At 39.3% G+C, this 18,995-nt stretch overlaps 1 protein-coding gene across 3 annotated transcripts in view; it reads left to right on the top strand.

The window, feature by feature from the left end:
• The window catches only part of TUBGCP6 (tubulin gamma complex component 6), a 30,232-nt gene extending 13,797 nt beyond the window's left edge, over positions 1-16,435 (top strand). The window contains exons 10-25 of one of the 3 annotated variants that reach the window (XM_090042135.1): positions 1,181-1,330; positions 1,934-2,015; positions 2,135-2,223; positions 2,342-2,457; positions 3,360-3,498; positions 3,587-3,703; positions 3,926-5,222; positions 5,721-5,776; positions 6,021-6,213; positions 6,458-6,626; positions 7,798-7,939; positions 10,976-11,170; positions 11,517-11,649; positions 11,892-12,105; positions 13,448-13,647; positions 16,038-16,435. In XM_090042135.1, coding sequence (XP_089898261.1) covers positions 1,181-1,330; positions 1,934-2,015; positions 2,135-2,223; positions 2,342-2,457; positions 3,360-3,498; positions 3,587-3,703; positions 3,926-5,222; positions 5,721-5,776; positions 6,021-6,213; positions 6,458-6,626; positions 7,798-7,939; positions 10,976-11,170; positions 11,517-11,649; positions 11,892-12,105; positions 13,448-13,647; positions 16,038-16,129 — 3,384 coding nt within the window. In that variant the 3' untranslated portion in view covers positions 16,130-16,435. The other 2 variants (XM_090042136.1, XR_016441747.1) reach the window with 2 other exon arrangements.
• The last annotated feature ends 2,560 nt before the right edge of the window (positions 16,436-18,995 follow it).

Here is an 18,995-nt window from a genome sequence, read left to right as displayed (position 1 = left end):
TACAGCACAGCTCTCTGGCATGTATCCAGCATGGGCTGTGTGTTCGCTTCCTTTTCCTCCTGCCGCTGAGGCCTCTGGGATTTGCAGTACAAAATCACAGTAGCGGGACTCTGCAGGGTTGGTCATCACTTCTTCGTCCTGCTTCCATGTGCCTCTGGGATTTGTAGTCCATAGTTGCAGTTAGCAGTAGATTTGAGCGGGGGAAGAGGTGTTCAACTGTTTAGCATCCCCTCCCTGGCTGCAGACCCCAGCCAGGGTTTGCCTGGGGTGGGGAGCAGTCCCCTCCCCCCGTGCTGACTGGGCTCCATCCCCAGCTGGGCTTGGCTCTTCCCTCCCACCCCCACCATTGTTAGCCAGCCCTCACTGTTCCAGCTAGGGAGCAGAGGGGTAGGGCCAGCCCTGCTCTCTGGAGCAGACAGCACAGTCCAGCCCAGGGCTGCAAAATATGCTGGGATACTGGGGGACTGTGATTTAACCAGGACTTAACCAGGAGTCTGGGACAGCAGTTTCATAAACTGGGTTGACTCAAATCAGTTAAGTCTGATACTACATTCAGCCAGGCAGGTTTATCTTAAACCAATTTCAGCCATTTTGAAACTGGTTTAAATGCCCTGAGCTTCTGTTCTGTTACAGGTTTAAACCAGTTTCTGATAACTTAAACTAGTTTATTTGTAGCTTCTGTCCCTAGGAGAGATGCTGATGAATGCTTTTGGCTGTTTGGTCAAGTATTCATAATTTCACAATGCCAGCAAAACACAGAGGTTGGTATCATCCTGAAAAAAATGTGATTATGTGTAGCTGCAGTGAATTGGGTGATGAGAGTAGGTCTGGGCCTGCATAGGAACAGCACTCTACACATCAAGGGAATCTAACTAGTGGAGACATAGGCATCTACATACTTCAGGTGTCTCTGCAGTTAGATGGGAATTTTGAACAGCACACTGTTGAACCTAGTCTTCTAAGTTATATCTACTTCTAGTTTAGGCATTGAAATTTTTGGTGGACTTGGTTCTTAAAGCTGTGAACAGTTCAAGAGCATAATATGATTAAACACCTTGATTAGGTCAAGTTTCTTTGCGGCAAAAGCTTGCTTTGTACATAAACAACCATCAGCCTAATTGCTTGTTTAAACTTTACAGAATTCTCAATATTTAAATGGGAAAATATTTCTTCTTTGCAGCATTACATATGCTGGTCAGATATCCCTGTTCCTCGGATTTCTGTCATATTTTCTCTAGAGGAGCTGAAAGAGATTGAGAGAGATTGTGCAATATATGTGGGTCGAATGGAAAGAATTGCCCGTTATAGTTCTATAAGCAAAGAAGAAAAGGTAAATGAATATTAAAGAATAATGATTTTTGTGTTATTAGGGTGTTTTCTTTAGAAGTGGATTCTGATTCCTTGTGTTTGTTGTCTGTTTAAAAGAACCAACGTTTCTTGTTAAAGTCTTTTAAACTTTTGTCTGCTTACTCTTTCTACTACTATCTCAGCGAGTCATTCGTGCTACATTCTAATTTTAACAGGTTTTTTATGTTTTTAAAAATAATTTTAGAGAATTTCCTCTTTATTGCTTTGTGACTTCATCTTTAATCTATAGTAAAAAATACTCAAGATACTATTATATTAGAACTTGATTGTTAATTAATATGTTCAATTTGTCAACATCCTGTTGTAATTAATATGATTAATTGTTTTATCATGACTTCATTAATATAAACAGACCATTGTGTTCATGTATTAGGCCATGCTAAAATTTAATATAGTTAGTTACTAGACTAATGTGTCCCATAATACTGTGGGTATAAATCTTGAAAGCTAGCTACATTAGATAGTTGTGTTTTCTGTACATGAAAAGAAAGTGCATATCTGTAATTTCAAGAGCATAGCTTCTTATCTGAATAGCATAATAAAATGATACATGTTTACTCTTTAGGATTTGCGTATTGAAATTGCAAAGCAAGAGTTAATTGTTCATGCTCGAGAAACCGCTAATAAAGCATTAAAAGCCATTAATGGTAAGTTATAGTAGTATTAATTTAATAGTATTAAATTAATACTTGTTTTATTTTAAACAAACAAATCTTGTTTGTTTATGTATGCTCATGTAAATAACAGTCATTTTAATTTATAATAGATCGACAGATGGCAGAAAAAATGACTTTGGATGCAAAGAAACGTGAACGGTTTCAGAAATTGAAAGAGCAGTTTGCAAAGGAACAAGAGGTATTTCTTTGGTTGAATTGTAATGAGTGTATTTCTTCAGCAAGAAATTGGAAACATATATGTGCACATTTCCCAGACTGTTAGCACCAAGTGGTTTTTGTTTTAAATGTTTTTGTAGCGCCGCCTTGCAATGAAGCAGGAGGAGATTGATGATGATTTCAGTTATGCACGGGAGCTGAGAGAGAGAGAAAGAAGACTAAAAGCTTTAGAAGAGGAATTGGAAAAAAAGGCAAGGTAATGTGTTTGCTAGTCTTCCAAAGGTTGTATATTAAATTTTACCATACACCTTAAAAAATACTGATCTTTTCTCTTGGTCTCATAATAGGCACAGGTATTGTGGTTTTTGTCATAATAAAGAAAAAAGGTGGTATATCAAAGTAGGCTCAAATTGGGAAGTGGAAGCTTCATAGCCTTTTTGTACTATTAATCCTAGTAATTAAATGTGGGTTACCATTCTTATTTCTGAGTCTAAATGCACTTAATCTGCAGTTAAATCTTTCCAGGTGTTGGGATGATTTCAGTTAGGCTGTCCATGGGGTCAGAGATCCATGCAAGTGGATCTTTTGGCACAAAGTAGTATGTAATGGTAAATCCCATAAACCAGTTTCATCTGGATTATTTTCTGAGTGGATACTAGAGATTGGCTCGTATTTTAATGTCTTGGAACATGCCTCACTGGTTGTGTGATGGTCAGCTCTTTACTGTGACATATTAGCAACCTCTCTTCCAAGCTAGGTGTTCTTTGGCTGTTATACAATTAAGAGGAATGGAGGCATCACCACAGACCTTCAAAATCTAATTAAGTTCAAGGATACCCCTTATTCAATAGTCAACATTGCTTTTACTGACAACAATTTATTCTTGTAACTTTGTTAATTTAATATGTAAGCAAATCTCCATGGAAGTTTTTAAAGTTTAGTTTGACATGGTTCGTATTTATGTACCTTATTATAATTTATTTGTATTAATTGACAGATTAAATGCACTTAAGTGTCCTATTAAAATATTTCTGTTGTCAAAATTGCCATAATTTTTTATCACATTCTCTCAGCTGGTTTCTGCTCTGTGAATGAAGCTTCTGACTTTTAAAACTTGAAGTTTCAAGTGTCTCTAATTTAGTTGTCTCTCTACTTCAGGCAAGAATTAATTGACCATTATAGTAAACTTTCTGATGATGCAGCCCGTAGGGAGCAGAGGGCTTTGTGGAAAATCCAGCGGTACAAACTGGAAACAGCCCGTCTCAAGTTCCTGCTGGAAGATCAAAAACACACTGAGGTATCTTTACATCTTCAAAGAAATATTATTTGAAGTATTTTAATATTTGGTACAATTAATCTTTGTGATTTGGCTATTTTGTTCTTAGGAGATGCTTGAAAAACTTCCAGATGGGAAATATAGGAAGAAATTAGATGTTATTCCTTATGAACAGCACCAGACACTTTCAGTTACAAACACTGTTGTTGGAGATCCAAGTTCTCAGGTTGGTTTATTTTCCTGCATAACAATTTGTGGCAGGTTCAAGGTTCACTAAAGTAAACTTGGTAAATCTGTTTAAAAAGCAGAACATTCACTATGATAGCACTATGAATGGTTTTTACTGTCTACCCATGGAAAGAAGAAATTGAAAATAAAATGTTCTTTGTGAGACAAGTTTTTATTATGTGAAACTAGCCACAGGATATAATAATTATTTGTATTTCAGGTGTCTTCTTTGGAACCTGTACATTCGGTTGAGGAAGTTGGCAAAGCTAATTCTGAATCTGGAATGGAAAATGTTACTTCTTCCCATAAGCCATTGCCTTTACTACAGTCAGTAAATAATCCTATTAGTCAGCATTCTAAGTCAGCTGCAGAACAAAGTACAGAGCAAACATGGAGTCCATCACAAAGTACTAAATCCCTGCCCGAATCCCATGTGAATTTTGAAGATTTCTTACCAAAACCACAGGATGAACAACCTGTTCCCATTAGCATGCAACGATCTTTGCTAGATGAAGCATTTCAAAATATTGATTCAGATCTTTCTCAAGTAAGTGAAAATCAGCCTATTTTGAAACAAGCATTACAAGGAGAAAGTGATACACATTTACATAAGCAAAATGAATATGATTTTAATACAGTTCTCAGGCCATCTGCTGTTTTACAAGGACATATCGGAGTTGGAGAAAATGTGTTTGATGTGGAAAATAGGAGGCCTCGGTGGAATATTCATGGACATACATCTGATGCCAACATTAAAATAGGGGAATATGTACCTCAGCCAGAGACTTACCAGTTGAACTTAAAGTCTTATGGTCATTCTTCAGATTCACACATAAAAATTGGGGGGTACACTTCTGAAGTTCAACCCAACCAGCTTCGATGGAATATCCATGGCCATGTTTCTGATGCCCATATTAAAGTTGGGGAATATGCTTCAGAGGTACAACCCTCAAGGCCCAGGTGGAATATTCATGGGCACGCCTCAGAAGCCAATATTAAGATTGGCGAGTATGTATCAAACGTAGAGCCTGCAAGGCCTCGGTGGAATATCCATGGTCATGCATCTGATGCCAGTATCAAGATTGGAGAAAATGTATCTGAGATTGTACCCTCTAGGCCCAGGTGGAACATCCATGGACATGCTTCACAATCTCACATAAAAATTGGAGAGTTAGTTTCTGATGCAGAGCCTTTAAAACCTCGTTGGAGCCCTTTTGGCCATGCATCTCAATCAAGCATTCAGATAGGGGAGTGGGCCCCTTCCAGCGAAAATGATCCGTTGCCTCATCGTAAACCTATCTCTGGTCCGTCATCTGACTCTACGGTTCAGACATTTCTGTATAATAGATCAGGTTCTCCCGTTGATGGAAGTACAAGAGATGATAAAACATCAGGTGGCAAGGGAGAGGATTTGCTAAAGTTACAGTCCTCTGACAAGGGTCCGGTCCTTTCAGATTCTAATGCTGAAAATGATGGAAAGCAAGAAAACCTCATAGGAGAGAAAGAAAAGCAAGAAGGTTAGAGCATAATAAAGTGTATTCAGTCAGCAGTTTTGTTGATTCCTGTGAAAATAAGTATGTTCTGTCTGGGTATTTTATGATTTAATGGAATGCATGGTTTATAATAGGTGTTAGAATTTAGAGGCCAGAATTGTGACCTGTCTGGTTCTCTGTATATAAAAGGGCACAACTATTTTTTTTTTCTGATTTAAACATTTGTAGATCACTTAAATCTATGGGTTTTTGAATATATAATTTTCATTGTGAAATCAAAGGAACATGACACATTTAAATATAGCAGTGCCATTTGCACAATATTGTGTGAAATTAAAATTTCACTTTGGAATTGTGATTTTTTTTGTACAGATTTTGTGGACTTCAGGAACTATTGTGTACTTTAAAAGCAGATATTAAATACAAACCAGATGCTAATTAACTACATAAAGTAGTTAGCTCTATTTTATGTATTCATGAACTTGATTTTTTTGATACTATTTCTTTTTTTTGTAATTACAGTAATTGCAAATGATGTCATCAGGGATCTCCCTAGAGAGACTCCCCAGAGTTCACAGGTAAGAAGTTACCTGTGGAAGGGATCTCCCATCTCTACGGTGTCAAAGTGGTCAACACTTGGTGATTGAAGTATCTTGTTTCTCTCCAAGTCTGTTAATTGCTAATTATAAGCAGAGTGTGCTGGGCCATTTTTACTTCTTCTTAGTATTCATGGCATTTGAAAGACTCCTACATGAACAAGATTTGTACAGCTATGGAAATCCATTCTGACAAAAGTAGTTAGTTATTGTCTTTTTCCTTTAGACAGAAGAACCTGAAAAGTCAACTGTACCAAATGTTATATCTCAAGAAACTTTAATTTGTGAGCCTAGTACTTCTGAGGCTAAAGAGAAAGGAGGTGATGAGGATGATACCTGGAAGAAAGAACAAGCATATCTAAAAGCCTTATCAGACCAGTACTGTCTTGAAAAATACCAAGACAGCTATGATTTGATGTGTGAGTAGAGTTCATGAAATGGTACATGAATGGAAAAAGCTAATGAACTTGAATGAGAAATCAGAGTATTTAAGATACAGAAAAATACCCTGTTTTAAGTCAGAAAAACCATTTCTGTGTATAACAATCTGAAATCTAGATGTTATAATTTTCTAACCCAGAATGATTTTAGATGTTTAATTGAAAAGTCTTATCAGATATTTAAGTCTAATTGCTTACCACAATTTAATATTTTTCAATTTAGCAGAGCTTCCAGTTTCCCATCTCTTACATCATGTCATACCAAGATCATACACTTTCCCAGTGGATCCTCTGATGCAGTCAGCAACAGATGAAACAGCTGTGCAACTTAGTGAGCTCTTATCTCTGCCAGTGCTGATGAAACGTTCTATTACTGCTCCCTTAGTATCTCAGTAAGTATTAGTTAGTAATAGTAAGAACTCGTTTTGTAAATTTGCTTAATTTTGTTTAGTGGTCATTCTCCATTAGAACTGAGCTCCACACATATTTCTGAACATCTTTCCATTCTTCCAGAAGTGCAGCTATTTCAGGGGTCTTCAGTCTGAAACTAGTGTTGGCCTGAAACTGAATCAGGTCTCAAGAGTTAAGGAATAGGAGTTTCTCAGCCTCCTGGTTTTCCAGACCAATATGCTATAAATAGCATTTTGATGTCTGATTTTGAATCTGTTATTTATCATGTTTGTTGTTTTAGCCTCTTACAAGCTGTTTTGGAGCAGAGGGTGCAGCTACACGGGCACTTTATTACAGAGTTGACTAATTAACTGCAGTAAAGGATCCCCATCTAAACATGTGCCTGTATTAGGGTACAGTAAATTACTAAACTCTGCCATAGGATAGTACTGGCCAGGACAAGTCATTAAGTGTATGAAAACTCAGGTGTAGCTGGTGACCGGGGTTGGCTGAAGCATGAGGGTGCTACAGTGTAGGGGCGGACTGCTGGCTAGCCCCACACTGTAGCACCCTCATGCCCCAACCAGCCCCTCTGCCACTTAGTGCTGCCACCCTGACCACAGGGCCAGCCCAGGGCTGCTCCTCCCCAGCTCAGTGTTTTGTAGTTTCAGGCGTATGTATAAACTCTGTTCCCAGGGGATATAAACTCCAGTGCAAACTGCACGGGAGTTTATTGCTCCCCACTAATTGCATGTGTAGATGCACCCAGATGGAAGTTATTTACCTTGTTGCTACAGCAAAGGGAAACTGTATATGCCAACACAATGAAACAACCCATGTCCCAGTGATATATTGAATGTACAAGAAATTGGCTACTTCAGATTATTTTATAGGCAACCACCTGCTTCATCGGATGCTATTAATGTAGTTGTAAATTATTATCTGCAAAGTAGGTTGTTGCCTACAAAAGCTCATGTGTCTCTGAGCCAATTAGTTTCTAAGGTGCCCCCTACCTTACCTTCTGCCTGAATTCCAGCTAACAGGGATAACCACATCTGTGTTTATGTTTGTTTTTAGGTATAGCTGGCCCTACCTTGTGTAGGGTTGTGCATGTGCACACACACACAAAGTATGAACTCTCTTCCATTCCTATTCCTGTCTCTTTATTTTTAGTGTTTCCCTAGTGAACAAAGCAGTAGTTGATTACTATTTTGTGGAACTGAATGTAGAGAAGCATTTTGAAGCACTAAGACACTTTTTGTTAATGGAAGATGGGGAATTTGCACAGTCACTCAGTGACCTACTATTTGAGAAGGTATTTGCATCACTTGTTTTGTAATTCTTGTATATTGTATATTCTTTGCAACAGGCATGAAGCTTGTTAAGTTCTAATGCTCCATAAAGTGGTGTTAAGGCATAACTAGCTTCTTCACTTAGAATATGAGCTAAAAACATGGTGATAAACTGGAGTGAATTAGACTCCTGTCTGAGCTATTTTCCTGTTATGCATTCTGTCTCCTGTTGTGTCAACACAGCAAATCCAGTTACAAAGAGGCCTTGCTGAGACTTAAGTAACTGTGGGCCAAAATATACCTGCACCTAGAAATACACATAGAAGTGGCCCTATGTGGCTCAAGAAATTCTTTGAGTGTATCGTGTTGCTCATTTCACTGAGTAAAGTGTAGAAATATTTGAAAAAGGAGGCAGAGGATATCACGCCTAATTTGGAGCTGAGAAAAGAACTCCACAATAGCCTATACAGGGTTTGGCCCATCATGCTGCTGCTCTGGCCGCTACTGTGTACTGGAGCCCACTGCCACTGGTTGAGCCTTATCCCTCCCCTCCCATCACCCTTCAGGGGCCAGTGCGGTAAGGAGTTGGTCTGAACCCTCCCACCTCAAAAATCCTGTACAGCGCTACAAAGAGCACATTTGGGGAAGCTGGAAACTGCAGCGGGCAAGTCAGAACCAGCTTTCAGAAGCTGTAAGTATTTGGGTGCGATCCAAGAGAACACTTGAGTTTGTATTTAACTTTCAGCCTGTGACAAGTCTGACAGAAATCACTGGGACTATTTTCTGCCCTGTTGAATCTGGACCTTTTGCTCAGCCATTTTAACAGATGCAAGGAGGTCAGGATAATATAAAAACATCCTGTAATCCTGAATGTTTCATTTACATGATTTTTTATTAATGCAACCCTAAGGACAGCTGTATTAATCCTGCCCCCTCCTCTAGCTTTCAAAGGCTACTGCCTTGTAGTCACCTGCCACTTTTTAGATGCATGTATATTTAGAGACTGGCTGTTAGAGACTCAGCATGAGCTTTGAGGTGCTCCCCTTCTGATTGGCCTCTGCCACTTGTTTTCTCTCTCTCTTCTCTGGGCCCAAGCCTCTAGTTAAATCACCCTGCGTCTCAGGGGCACTAATCATGGCCCTAGGCTTCCAGCCTCCCCTGTAGAAATGTCCATGCCTCATGCATCTTACTCTGGCTCTGTTCACTGCACCTTCTGGCCCTGTCCTCACATCAGGTTACTCAGCGCACTGGACCCCTGGCCCTTGCAGGACTCAAAGCAGAGCGTGCCTCCAGGGCACCTCCTGTAGCCACCAGTCTCCTCTATGGCCACTTTTAGACCTTCAGTCAGAAGCACAAGCAAACTGCTTGACACTAAAATACCTAAATCCCATTCTGGGTCACTATCCCACAGCAGCTCCCTAGTCCGCCTTTACCTGTCTCCTTATAGCTCTGGGGTACCTTGTGTGTCTGTGGGTGTATGTCCAACAGTCTCAGACTCCAGGACCTCCTTTCTATAGGGATGTAAACTGAGTTTATGTCCCCTGGGTTCCACCCTTTCAAATCATGTGTACCTCAGACTAGCTACAAGTGTGTCCCCTTGACTCAGTGGGCAGTGTGCTCTCATCTAGTGCAGACTGTTCAGCTGAGCTGCAAGCTCTGCCCTTTTACTAGCCTATAGGTCTACTATTTCACCTGTTGTGGTGCATCTAGTTCCCAGGAAGTCACTTGCAGCAATTAGCCCTTGTCTTGGCTTTCTGTTGGCTGTTATCTTAGCTGTCTACAGCAAATTGCTGTCCTAGGTTGCTGTTCTCTCCTTCTTAAATTAACAGGGTTCCTTGACCTCTGTTATATGCCTACAAGTGTGAATTGGCTCTGTATGTTTCTGTATAGCTCCCATAACAGTAGCTGAGCCCATAGGTTTATGTTTTGAAAAATAAATGAGCTGGGTCTCATTTACATTTTCATAACATTTAATCTTTCATTAGTAAACCAATGTAAAATACATTAATGTTCCTATAAAATAAAAATAAAATATGAAAAGTTTATTTCATAATATGCTTATCTATTTAGATCATTCATGAAACCTAATGTGAAACTAGTCAGGTTTCTTTGTTTTCAATCATGATACTGTGGCAAAAACTAATTCCTAGTTTCAAATAAATCAGATACTCATGAATGTAAGTCTCTTTGAAAATGTGTGGAACTTAGGCTCCCAAGGGGCAGATGTAGTTTGGTCCCACTGGTACCTAAACAACTTAAGCAGTGTTTAGGCTCCTACATTTGAAAGGATGGTCTGTATTTGCTGTGTTCAAGAAGCCACACAACTCATTAGGCACCTGAGTCCAGGTGGTGCCCTTATTTTGGATTGAGAAGTTCCCTAAGTGCACTTAGGTTTTTGTGCATGCTCAGAAGTTTGTTTTGATCATCACCTGTGTGTCTAACTCCTGCCTAACCTCTGAAGCAATTCAGTTCAGTAATAGAGAGATGCTTAGTCCACAGAAAACTTCCTTAGGCTTCCTGGATCACTTTTTGAAGATGCCTGCCTACATGCCTAAATCCTGTCAAATTGAATTGCTCTGTACATTGCCTAAGTCTCCCTGTTGGCTGCATGGGGATCCTAGGCCCCTAAATCCAGTCAAATCAGATTTATTTACAGGGGCCAAAGCTGTATCTGTTCTAATGCCTAAATCCTGGCCAAACTGGTCTCAGTTGAGTGCAAAAGCTTAAGTCCCTTCTGAAAATGAGATTTGGGCTACTTAAGTCATTTAGGGCATTTTTTACATGTGGTCTGACACAGTCTGATTAGAACATGTTGGAACAGAGTTGATTAATCTGCTGGAATCTAATCAGAACGCTCCAGTGTGCTGCAGTGTCTCGTATTCAGCATCCCACGTTTCAAAATAGCAGCGGGAGCGCTTTAAGATCATTAATTAAAATCCCCCACCCCAGAGCACATGTATAGTCACCCTTACCTGCTACTAAATTTATTTTAACACAACAGTATGACTCTTTCAGTGTTTCTCTAAGAATAATAATATGGGTTGTTTTTTTTTTCCTAGCTTGGATCAGGGCAAACTCCTGGTGAACTGTTGAATCCTCTGGTTCTCAATTCTATCTTAAATAAAGCATTGCAGTATAGTCTTCATGGAGATACCCAGCTGGCTTCTAATCTTTCTTTTGCACTCAAGTACCTTCCAGAAATGTTCAAGCCCAATGCTCCTGATGCTTTGAGCTGCTTAGAGCTAAGGTACAAGGTAAGAAAGCACATAGAAAAGAGTACTTGAAAGTTACATTTTGCCCCACACCATGATTTTTTTTTTTTTTTACTTTGAGCATTCATGTTTATCATTTGTTCTTTGGTGTATAATTAGTGTGTATAGTATGCCTCAGGGGAACGGAGTTAAGAAATTAAGGTGGTCTAAATGAACTTTAAAGGGTTTGCTCAACTTGGGCACCCAGTGGTACCATTTTGCACATTCATTCAGTTGTGTCCAGAGCAGTTATCTTTCTAATACCTGTGACTGCAGGGGATACAAAATATTCTGAGATGACTAACTGTAACGTGGGCGATGTTAATGGCAGCCTTTCTTTCTTTTTTAGGTTGACTGGCCTCTGAACATTGTCATTACAGAGAGCTGCATGAATAAGTACAACAAGATCTTCTCCTTTTTGCTACAGTTGAAGCATATGGTTTGGACTCTCAAGGATGTTTGGTTCCACTTGAAACGCACTGGTAAGATAAATTAGTAAATTAGACAGGGTACCATTTAAAATGCTGGTAGCTCTGTTTCAGGTACCTGATTGTAAACATGCTACTTAAAAGTGTCACATTAAAACTTTAAAGCCAACATTAATTCAAGAAAGCTTATTTGGTATTTTAGGCTGGTTTCTGCAGGTTATGATCTCAAACTGATTTTTATACAAAAGATGGTCTCTGCAGGTGCTGAAAACAACATCTTGTTTTTTTCTTTTCAGCCTTAGTGAGTCGAACATCGAATTCCGTTCAGTTTCGGCAGCTTCAGCTGTATAAACATGAAATGCAGCACTTTGTAAAAGTTATCCAGGGTTATATAGCTAACCAGATTTTGCATGTTACATGGTGTGAGTTTGGAAACAAACTGTGTTCCGTAGGAAATCTGGAAGAGATTCATAGAACGCATGCAGAATACCTCAACAAAGCAATCTTTCGGTAAGCAAAGCTGGAAAATGCTTCAAGTGAAACAAATAGTCAGTGGAACTATGCTAGTTTACCCAGCTGAGGATTGGTCCACTGCCTTCTGTTTAAAGGGTATAACACACTCCAAACATACAAAAATAATTTCTGGATGAACTTTGCAACTTCTAGGGTTTGTATTGTAGGACAGTAGGGTGGAAGCAGGACACATGAATTCATCTAGTTCTGCCATCTGCTCTGCCAGAATAATCCCTGACTATACCATCCCAGCCAGGTGTCTGTCCCAACCTGCTCCGGAAATCCCTAGCAATGGAGATTCCATAGCTTCTCTAGGTAACCTGTTTTGTGCTGGACCACCCTCAGAGAAAGTTCTTCCTAATCTCCAACCTAATTAAAAGTCAGAGTTTCACCTAAGCCTAATGTAACAACACTACATGTCAACATGACAATTTCTAAAACCAATAGCAGGCAAAGGAGTGATATACGTTGCATTGCTTCTGTCTACCGTTCATTTCCTGCCTGAATGACGTGCTACACACTTACAGCTAAGCCTTCAATACAGGTCTAGAGTGTGGCTCTAAAGTATGTGTCTGGAGCCAAGGCAACTGCTGTGTCCTGCCACTCTGCCCTGGATTTACCCAACAAATAAAAATAGTGATTATAAATCTTGTAAAACCTGAATACGGCAAAAGCACTCAGAATATTACTGCTTTTTCAAAAAGGAAAGGAAGTTCATGGTTTATACTAAACACCAGCTTCTTAAGTGAATTTGCTGTGCTGTGTCTACATGAACAAATATTATGGACATATAATCCAAGATGAAAGATTGTGCAAGCCCAGGTCATGCTTTCTGTATTGTATGCACTTTTAATGCGTGTACAGTGATCGTTTTGGAGTTTAGGACTGTGTTGTAGTGTAGCAGTTATAATATGAAGCTACAGACTGTCACCATCTACATTCATGAAACTGCAAGAGAAAAGACTGGCTTTAGGAATCGTTTGCTGTTAGCACTTCAAGCTTCATGCACAGTAACTGTTTCTAGGCTTAACTATAGACATCCATAGGGATTGTAGTAGAGAAGAAAAAGGAAAAAAGAAATAGGGATGAGAGGAAAGTACCTCTGAGTGGTTTGTGAAATGAAAAGGGTGCTACAGGGAGAAAAGGTGGTCAAAAGATAAGGGAAAAGAAAATGTACAGAACAGGAAAGGTCAGAACGAGAGAAGACTAAGAACGGCATTTCTGTATGGCATCTCATGTCTTACAGACAAGAACAGCAGTATCCATTTGTCTGCCCCAGTATGGTACTTCTTACATTCTCTTGAACCAAACAGTTTTCTAAATGTCTTTGTTTTGCTAGGGGCCTACTGACTGAAAAGGCAGCCCCAGTGATGAACATCATTCACAGTATCTTCAGTCTTATTTTGAAATTTCGCAGCCAATTAATCTCTCAGTCATGGAGCTTTGATACTGGGAAGCAAATGGCCATTCATCCCAACTTTGGCTTGATGCAGCAATCTTATAATACCTTCAAATATTATTCGCACTTTTTATTCAAAGGTAAGAGATCACCTCTGTTATTTTGTATCAGTCAGGTAACACCTGAAAACTGTATGTGCTTGCAGTTTCTTCTTACAGTACAGTAGCAAAGTGAGCAAAGCAAGAGGATGTTTGTACTGAGCTCATTAGTTCATTATTTCTGGGGACAGTAATACCTCCGGGTGCCCATACGTGAGCGTGGAGGCTGCTCTGACGTGCTGGATTTCCAGTTGTAGTGGTAGTTACCACACTTCAGCAGGCTCCTGCATCTCGTGTATCATTATCCCAGGCTTAAAAATGGCAGTGAGGGCGCTTGAACTAAAGCTCATTGAGTGGCTGTTGGAGTCCCTCTAATTTAAGCACCACCCCTCCCACCCTAGGAATATGTGTAAAAGTGCCCTTCATGTCTACTAATTAAGTTCTTAGTAGCAAAAATCTGATTTTTTTTTTTTTAGCAGTTATCGTAGAAGTATAATTTTTGCTTGTATACGTGGGCAAACATCTCTGCTGCCCACCTTAATACATGGTTAGATTTCCTAGTTATCTGGGAGATGGTCTTTGGAAACTTGCATTGTCAGCAGTGACAGATGATCATATTTATAATGGCAGAAAATCTCTGAACTCTGCTTTACATCTGTGTACAAGTTAAATGGTGCAGCTTACTGCAAGACTGGATATTTTCTGCTAACTGGAGCTTAAAATTAATCCTTCAGGCAAGTATTTTGCCTCTGCAGCTTTTTTGTAGAGTGTTTCATGTTCTGTATCAAGTAGAATTTCTCCTGACTATCACGTCTGCTGGCAGGTTAAGAAACTTGTAGAGTTGTCTTCTATATTTCCCAAATACCAGCCTTTCAGACCCTTCCCATATTTCTGCCAAAAAATAAATTTTTTATGTGAATAAAGGCATATTGTTACTCTTTTTTGTTAGAGGCCCCAGTACCCAAAGGAAGTGAGACTGCTTTCCTTTGGTATTCTCTATTAAGTTCTATTTCAAGTCAGGATGTATCCTTCAGGAAATAAGATGCCCTTTTTATTCTTTAAGGGGGTCAAAAAACGGTGTCAAAGGACAAAACACATCAAAAACAAATATTTCAGGATGAGTTAGAGCGGCTGCTTCCAGAGCCGATACGAAGCCAAAACGCTTTTGGGAAACATCTAATCTCATGCTACGAGATCTATGGTTGCTTCCTGGACAGAGATTAATAGATCCTCCCGTAAGGAAATTTGCAGAATAACCTGGTCCTTTACACACCCTTATATTAAGCACTACAAAACAGATGTGTGCTTGTTCATCTACACATGCCCCTATGATCACTGTGTACTGCAAAATGCGCTCTGTCACAAAGGGCCTGATTCAGGTCCCGTTGAAGAGCAATGAAAAGTCATCTGTTGATTTTAGTAGCTTTGGATCAGGTCCCGATCCTGTGTATTCTACACCTCCCTTTTCCTTGCATGCTGCTACTGCTTGCTGATTCCCTCCACATTGGTGCATGGAAGGTTTATGAAACTAAAATAACCTTTTTCTTGATATTGAAGTCCACCAATTTGTAACAATTCCTCCTTTGTTGTTAAAGATACTAAATATTACTCAGTTCATAGTTGGGTTGTGCATTCATCCTATGAGTGTCCAGTTGAGCCCCGTTTAGAAGCAGACTTGGCACAGGAAAATTGCAACAGAGCTGCCCTTTAGAGCAGTGGTTCTCAGCTGTGGTACTGCAATGCAGGGAGGTAAAACTGCCCGGTGTATAGGGCTGCAACATGCATACACATTCTCCTGCCTTACTGGGTTTCTCTGTTAACTGAAAAGCAAGCAGGAGCCAGCTTGTGCTGCAGTCCTTCCCAGTCTGTCCACACACTTCTCCCAGAAACAGAAGTGGGGGACAGTTCCATTTGCCCCATTCAACTCTGTGTTCAGGGGATGTTGGGCAGAATTATATCTGGAGACAGCAGTACTCCATTGAGAACCACTAAGGTGACTTGAGGCAGCACCAACAGTAGTTTTCACCCCAGATTGAGTTGTGACTCTGAAAAGATTGAGCATTATTATTTATAGTCAGGGCAGCTGAGTAGTGCCTACTGCTCAATTAATGCAATGCTACAAACACCACAAACTGTCCTTTTGAAGAAGGCTTGGAGAAAGGTGATCCCTAATTAGAAGTGTAAAATACCATTTTTAAGCTTACTTTCTTTCCTTGCCCCAAGTCCTGTTTTGAAGTCTGGCTGTTGAGAGCCCTTTCATAATACCAGAAAAAGAGAGGGAGAGGGCCCTTCTTTGTGCAGAAGTGAAGCTTTGTTTCCATGTACTACAGACTCCTGCAGTAGGTTTTTAACAGTATCTGAACATTGTGAGAAGGAATTGACTGACTGTGGAATATAGATTAACACTTGTTTGTGTTTTGCTTTTCCACCAGTGGTAACTAAACTTGTAAATAGGGGATACCAACCACATCTAGAGGACTTCCTGCTACGAATCAACTTTAATAATTACTATAAGGATAACTGAGCGCAAGCATGCTGTAAGGACTACTGATAGCATGGTAAAGGAGATACAGATATACCTATGTGGTTATTATTCATTTGTATGCTGATGTCATGCCAGATGCATTTTTTTTCTTTAAGAAACAGGCCATTATGTAAAACAACATGAAGAGTATAGCCACAATAAACAGAATCCAGTCAGACTTACAGAGCACATGCCCGGACAAGGGCATACAAATGTAAATCTGTGAATGTGTAATTTATCTTTTCTGTGTAATGGATGTATGTCCAGTGTAAATACTTGTTTGAAATAAACAAATCCTTTTTTCCAACTTCATGAAAATCTGTGTGTCAATGCAAAGCGTTCAGATTTGGTTTACAAGCTATGTTAGATTCAGATCCAAGTCCGTTTAACTTGGAGTTGTTTCAGCTGATGCTGCATTTCAATCTAAATTTTATTTACAAAGCAAAATGGAGAAGATCTGTTCAGCTGCTAAGACAGAGAGACTGGCTTTTGAAGTAAAGAGTCATTGGGTCATTTGTCATAAAGCAGTTTTAGTAACAAATTACACTTTGTTTTAAGTAGTGTATAAAATAGTATAAAATGATGAGTATGTAAAATGGCAAACAAATTAAAGTTTAGCATTACTGGCAAATCAAAGCTCTATGAAACCACCTTATCAAAGATTTTTAACCATTAAGACAAGAAAATATCACACCATTTTAAAATTCCATCTTAGTCACAAAGATAAATAATACAATTTTATTCATATTTTAATTCAATCTTTTATAAAATGTAGTGTTAAACTTAGGCCAGCTAGAGGCATTTCTCCTTAAGACAGGCTTTTGTGGCAAATGCTATAGTTAAGTTGATACCAAGCTACAAATATAAGCACATATTTTTTCTAGGCACCGGTAACTGTTCAAAAAATTCTTGCTTGAGTTTGAAAGTTTCTAAATGTGTATTGTTTTAGGAATTTGAGCAAAACATTTTCATTCTTTCAAGATTGCATCAGGATTTGTTTTTTCTGGGCATACATTTGAAATCTCTGTACTTTTTAAAGTTCAGTGCTAGTATGAATTAAGTGTACTATACTAGGTTTGAAATATATTAGTTTTGAGTTTATAAAATTATTTTAGGTTAGAGCAGTGGCGCCCCATCCTTTGGCCCCAGGAGCCAAATGAGTGCCCCTGTGTGCTGGGATTGGGCCCTCTGCTGCTTGGCTCCACATGCTGGGATTGGGCCTTCGTCCAGTCTCAGCATGTGGAGCTCCTGGTGTGCTGAGATCAAGCCCTGCACCAGCCCCACATGCCAAATTGGCTCCCGCACCACCCTGTGTACCTGATGTGGCACACAGGCCTGTGCCATTTGGCCTGTGGTGTTCCTCACAGGTGCCACTTAATTAGCCTACGAGTAAAAATTTAGCTGCATGTACAGAGCCATGTTCTGTATAAAGTGCACGCTATACATCTAATCACCAGTTTTCCAGAATGAAAAGACAACATCAGTGGTTGTTAAGTGATGACTTTCCTTTTTCATTTTTAGTAAAAGTGAAGTGTTAAGCTTTTTGTATTTGCCTCTAAGTTGTGAAATATTCCGAAAAATCCCAAGTGTAAAGTTGGCTTGAGTAGGAGCAGTTAGACCTATATAATTAGTGTAAAAGGATGGGAAATGTAGTGCCCAAACTGTGTACCTCAATTTTATCTCTGTGAAGTTGTTCTACTGTGCTGCCTATTATATTTGTAGCTAACTCCTTATGCTCTCCTGGGGGTGAAAATTGCATCTGTCAAGCCAGTTGTTACATGAAATGCACTGTTGACCTGGGCACAAGGATAATGCTTAGGAATCTGCATTTTTTTTTAGCTTCAGATCTGTCTTAGTACATTAGCCTCCACCAGAGGGCATCCAGACCACTTTGAAAGGCAACAGTGAACCATTTCTATCCTAATAAAAGGAACTCTGATTTATAACCACATTCCAGGAGAGAGAGAGATTTTTAAGAACCTTTTAGGCTTAAATCCAGTTCTGATTTAATCCAGGTGACTTCCACAGGAGCTGGAATAGGGCCCAACATTATGAAGGGAATGCTAGCACCACTGTTTACCAGATAGTGCTTAGAGATCCTTAAAGCACAATTAACCTTTAAGTGGAACGTGAACTACAAATGCAGACAACTCAAGGTCCTAAAATTAAAGTTTAACTTTATTAGTACAACAAGTATTATATTAGCAGTTTTTATATTTAGAGAGAGAAAAACACGTAGTACAATGATTTCACCCCAGCTGTTACTTTGCTCAACAGAAAAGATTGGCCACTCAGTTCCTGAAGCAAAGAGTGTGTTATTAGCTGGGATGGTCTAGACAGGTGTTGAAGGCTAGATTTATGATGACAACAACACACTTGACTTTCTTGCTGCCCCCTTTTTATAGTTTTCTTAAACTTCACACCTTTGACTCCTTGGCTTTCAGATTGGTCTCTTTGCAGTCAACATATTGTCCATATTTTATCCTGTCAGCGTATTCATTTGTTCAACAGACCGATCATAAGCTCACCTCTTAATTTGGCCTTTTTCTAATGTCTTATTTTGGGCATTGTCCATGGGTCTCTCTTACCACCTTTCATTAATATATCCAATCATTTCATCTGCTGATTCAGCAGGTTAGTGCCAAGTTCAGTTAATTTGAGCTAGTAACAAAACTATTACTATGTTGTGTTAGAAAAACTTCTCATAGTGATAGAAAAGGAAAGAAACATCATGCGAGCAAACTCAAAGCCATAAGCTGCTTGCTAGAGACAAGGCCATCTGATATTGCAAAAAAGTTCAGATAATGAGGCTGTACAGAATTTAAGCAATGATTAAGGCTAAATATAAAAGAAGACTTTAAACAAT

The sequence above is a fragment of the Crocodylus siamensis genome, chromosome 4, assembly GCF_052110815.1.
Source record: "Crocodylus siamensis isolate JL-2025a chromosome 4, ASM5211081v1, whole genome shotgun sequence".
Lineage (NCBI taxonomy): Eukaryota > Metazoa > Chordata > Crocodylia > Crocodylidae > Crocodylus > Crocodylus siamensis.
This window is presented reverse-complemented; position numbering and strand designations above follow the sequence as displayed.